Here is a 5,506-nt window from a genome sequence, read left to right on the forward strand (position 1 = left end):
AAAAAAATGGAAAATAATAAAATCACACAAATCACCACAATATCTGCTACAATTGGGGCCTCAATCACAATAACCTACAAATCATCCCTCAAATTATACCGGATTTCCACACAAATACATCAAGAACACATATAGCCTTAAATTTTACAATCTTTCTTGGCAAAAACAAAGAAAAATGGAGAAAGTATACCAAAAGTGTCATTACTGTTCACGGGTAGTAACATAAGTTCCTGAGCTCAAAATCTGATTTCCATCGTTCAGATTGTAGCTACTTGAGTTTCAAACATATCCTCCAAATTTCAACTTGATTGGACCATAGATGCAGTGAGATCGACTCGTTGATGAAATCTGAACAGTAAGATGCGTTTTTTTTTTTCTCTTCTTTGTATTTTTCCCTATATATATATTCCCCTTTTTTCTTTTCCAATGCAACCAACTTGGTCCCAAGCATATGGGGACCACTCCCTCACATCCAAGGAGCCCAACACAACACTTAAATATTTAGAAAAGTTGATTGCCTGATATAATATTAGAGCCTTCTTCAAAGTACCCTCAATTTTCTAGTCACGTGTCCCCATAGGTGGAGTGTTTAGTGGAAAGGTGTTCCAATTTTCTTCCATGTTCCCATTTTTTGTACTTCAGTTGAATTTTAAAATTATTTTTTAAAATATAATTTTTAAAAATTATCTTTTCGACAACTTTTAATTGATGTAAAAAAATACCAAAAATACCAAAAATAGATTTTAACATGTCATATTTTAATAAATATTCTTTTCGAGTAACATATTTTTTCACAAAAATCCCTCCTTGTCGTATATAAAAATATCTTGGCTTACAGGAAAAATGACATCTGAGCTACCAATCTCCTGGTAAATTGGGGAGAGAAAGTGACCACAAAGTTCTGCAGACAATGGAGAAGGAGAAGAAAAGCTATGGAGTCCATATCCTTGTCCTTCCTTATCCAAGCCAAGGCCACATAAATCCTATGCTCCAATTCTCCAGGCGCTTGGTCTCCAAAGGCGTCAAGGCCACTCTTGCAACCCCCATCTTCATCTCCAAAACCTTCAAGCCACAAGCAGGCTCAGTTCAGCTAGACACAATCTCAGATGGCTTCGATGAAGGCGGGTTCATGCAGGCCGAGAGCATCCATGAGTATCTCACCCAATTAGAAGCTGCAGGCTCAAGAACCCTAGCTCAACTCATCCAGAAACATAGAGACTTGGGACACCCTTTTGATTGTATAGTTTATGATGCCTTCTTGCCTTGGGTTTTGGATGTTGCTAAGCAGTTTGGCCTGGTTGGAGCTGCTTTCTTCACTCAAACTTGTGCTGTTAATTACATATACTATCATGCATATCATGGGCTGCTACCACTTCCAGTTAAGTCCACGCCTGTATCGATTCCTGGGTTGCCTTTGCTTGAGCTCAGGGACATGCCTTCTTTCATCTATGTTGCAGGGTCTTATCCTGCCTACTTTCAGCTGGTATTGAATCAGTTCTGCAATGTCCATAAAGCTGATTGGGTTCTTGTCAACACCTTCTACAAATTGGAGGAAGAGGTAGGTTAATTGTCTTGATCTTGCAATTTTCTATTTATAATATCTCTGATGAAAACACTTTAAAAATAGGCAAGTTTTGATGCTCAGCTGCTTTAGGCTACGTCACAAGATATGTTATAAAGAAAAAAAAAATCTCTTTTTCATTTTGAAAATAACTAAAAAAAATATATTTTGAAAGCATTATATTTTCTATTTTTAAGAATAAAAATAGTTTTTTTTTTATTACTAAATACATTTTCTTACTTTCTTGTTCTATTGTTCGAATATGGTCTAATTCTATTTTGGGCTTTTAATAATAGGTGGTGGATGCAATGGCAAAGCTCTCTCCCTTGATTACAATTGGACCAACAATCCCATCCAAGTACTTAGACAATCGACTCGAAAATGAAGCAGAATATGGATTCGATCTCTTCTCCTCAGAGCCATCTGCACACACAATCAATTGGCTAGACAATAAGCCAACACGGTCTGTAATTTATGTGTCGTTTGGTAGCATGGCCTGTTTGAGTGAAGCTCAAATGGAGGAACTTGCCTGGGGCTTAAAGGGAAGTGGCCACTACTTCTTGTGGGTGGTTAGGGATTCTGAGGAGGCAAAGCTCCCAAAACATTTCATCCATGAAACGTCAGGAAAAGGTTGGTTTGTGAAGTGGAGCCCTCAGCTGGAAGTGTTGGCCAACGAAGCCGTCGGTTGTTTTTTCACACACTGTGGTTGGAATTCGACCGTTGAGGCCTTGAGTTTAGGGGTGCCAATGGTGGGGATGCCGCAGTGGACGGATCAAACCACGGATGCAAAGTTTGTGGAGGATGTTTGGAAGGTGGGAATTAGGGTTAGGGTCGATGAGAATGGGATTGTGGGAAGAAAAGAGGTGGAGGATTGTATAAGAGAAGTAATGGAGGGGGAGAGGGGGAAAGCAATGAAGGAGAATGCAAAGAAATGGAGGAAGTCGGCTGTGGAGGCAGTCAGTGAAGGTGGGACTTCTGATAAGAACATTGATGAATTTGTAGCTAAACTCATAATTAGCTCCTAGGTTGATCATTCATGTCTTCAATTAAATCATCATCCAATTAGGGTTTCTATTTTATAGCTCAATTTCAATGGGATTTAGTTGATGATGTACCCCATTAAATTTGTAATGTTATTCCTCATTCAATAAAGTTGATATATTGGCTATGTTTGGTTTTCAAGAAATTTGAAGGAAAATTCGAAGAAAAGAAAATAGCAAGTAAAAGTAAAAGAAAATAAAAATGAAGAAAAATAAAAAAATAAATATAAAATTAATAAATTATTTTCATACACTACCTCAAACTTATTTAATTTATTTTAATTTTTCAATATAAAGATTAAATGAATTGAAAATATTTAAGTTTTTATTTTAATTATATTTGATTTTCTTTTGTATTTTTCATGGTACAATTAAATATGAGAAAATTATTTTTCTTAATATTTTTTTTTTCTTTTCTCAGTATTTTTCGAAAACTAAACATGACTTTAATATTTTAAGCTATTTTATTACTCCAAAATAAAAATGAGAATGAGGAGGATTGATGAGCAAAAAAGATGAATCAAAATATAGAAGAGTAAAATTTGAATATTTTCTTAAGGATGGAATTTTGGGTTTCAAAATGAAATATTCATTCAAGTTTAGTTATATATATAATTTAATTATAAAAAAATTAAGTTGAATTTATGAAATTAATTATTGTAAAGATATGGAAAATAAAGTTATTTGGCTTGTATGTAAGGCCCATCATCACGATGTTATGTTGCTTATCCTTTTCCCCACCAATTGTTTTCATTGCTTACGTATGCTGTGATGTCAATAGTTCTCTTGAAAATCCAATTATTTTTGACAAATGAGATGATTTACACCCAATATTATATATATTATCTGTTTTGAGTTCAAGAGATTTTCATGGCTTTAAATTGTATTTACATGGTGAAAAATCAATCATGTAGATATTGTCTGTTTTGAGCTCAATAAGTTTTTAAGACTTTAAAATGTATTTATATGATTTTGAAGAACTCATGCTTATATAGTGTTAAAAACTTTTCCCTATTTCTAATGTGTGAGACATCACAATCACCCTCCATACAGACCCATAAGAATATGAGACTAAATAAATAAATACCCCTCACGGTGTAAAATAAACCCCTACACCAGAGTTAGAGATTGATTTTAATATCATTTATAGCAATCCATATTCAAATGTGTAGATGTTGTCCTCTTTTAGCTTAAGGAGTTCTTATGGTTTTAAAACATTTTTATATGATTAAAAAAAGTTTATATTTATATAACGTTAGAATTTTTTTTATATATGATATATGAGATATATATATATATATATATGATAAATTTTTTAATTATTCTATGTTTTTTCACCTTATTCAACATGTCTAGTGACTATTAATTGTATAAAGCTTGATGGGGAATAAATCTTAAAGCTTAAACCCTAAACCTAATTCATTCAAGGAGACAACTATGGTCTTAGAAAGGTGAGCAATCCGTTCAGAAGGCATTCTTGGTTTATCCTTCTAAGAAAGACTTCCAAAAATAGAGTAACGAAAACAGAGAGAAAAAAAAGCTCTTTAATTCTATTGGCTTGGTTTCATAGTCACAGACTCACAGTAGACTTCAATAATGGGGAGATTCCAATCCAAGTAACGTACACACCTCAAACAAATATGATAAAGATGTAAATGGAGAGTAGAGACAAAAATTGAAGAAGGTAGACACCCAAGGGAACACATTTTCAACCTTCAAAGGTAGTGTTTGACAAATAGTCTAAAACATCATTTTTAAAGAAGATTCGTCATATTTCCATCCATAAAATATACGTATACTTCAAATAAAAAACAACTTTAAAAAATAAGTAAAAATAATTAATTTATTTTTAAATTCATATTTTTATTTTTATTTTTTATTTTAATTTATCATAATTACTTTTACGATCTCCTTTAAAACTCTATGACTTCTATTATTACTTAATTTCTTTTATTTTAATTATAATTTATGAAGATAAATATATTAATTTGATGATTTAAAATAAATTTTAAGTTATTTTTATCAAATAACCTTAATACTTAAAATAAGAATTACGTAATAAGTTTTAAATCAATAACTTAAGTATAATTTAATTTAAATTCAACTTAAGTTATATTAAGTTTTATCAAACACTCCCTAAATTTGGACTTATCTCAAATATCTTTTGGATAACAAAAATATCATTTAGAAAACTCCTAAAAAATGATAATGAAGATAAAAAAAAATGAAATTATGAAAAATTAATATTTTTATTTTAGAAAACTTTTTTTCTATATATTATAATCAAAATTGAAATAGTAGGTAACACAAAATTTTAAGATATCAATAAAAAAGTAAAAATAAATTTATATAAATTTTGAAAAAAATGGAAAAAGATATGATATAATATAATTTGATATTTTTTAAAAAAATTAAAAAAGAAATAATATACTATAATATATAAAAATATTAAATTGGTTCGAATTAGGCTTGGGTTGTTTAAATTTGGGTTGATCCCAACTCAAATTAAGGTAAAATTGAAAAAATTAAACTCAAATATAATTTGAATATTAAAAATAATTATCTAAATCCAATCAAATATTGAGTTGAATTTAAATTTGATTGGGTCGACTTGTTTAAATTGCAACCGTTCAATATGTTTTTAATATTTTTAAATATGTTTTAAAAATATAAGATGTTATCTATAATCATCGTATTTTTTATTTATTTTTAAGAATTAAAATGGTAAACGCGTGTTCGTGCCTTCTTATTTTTAGTTACGGAAAAGAGGATCGTTTTCGAAAACAATTGCGTAAATCTGTCTACCAACGACTTGGTGTCAAAAAGATTATAAGAATTTATTTTAGGCCCTTTTTTTCGGTTTAATCGGTAGCGAAAGAGACAAGAAATAATATTTTCATAATTG

General features: G+C 30.6%; 1 protein-coding gene across 1 annotated transcript; it reads left to right on the forward strand.

Moving 5' to 3' along the window:
- The first annotated feature begins 833 nt into the window (after nucleotides 1-833).
- On the forward strand, nucleotides 834-2,729 carry LOC109122547 (UDP-glycosyltransferase 74F2). Its single transcript, XM_019219701.2, has 2 exons — nucleotides 834-1,558; nucleotides 1,858-2,729. Exons 1-2 carry the CDS (start codon nucleotides 911-913, stop codon nucleotides 2,584-2,586), a joined length of 1,377 nt encoding a protein of 458 aa, XP_019075246.1. The 5' UTR covers nucleotides 834-910; the 3' UTR covers nucleotides 2,587-2,729.
- The last annotated feature ends 2,777 nt before the right edge of the window (nucleotides 2,730-5,506 follow it).

This window comes from Vitis vinifera, chromosome 5 (genome assembly GCF_030704535.1).
Source record: "Vitis vinifera cultivar Pinot Noir 40024 chromosome 5, ASM3070453v1".
NCBI classification, from domain to species: domain Eukaryota; kingdom Viridiplantae; phylum Streptophyta; class Magnoliopsida; order Vitales; family Vitaceae; genus Vitis; species Vitis vinifera.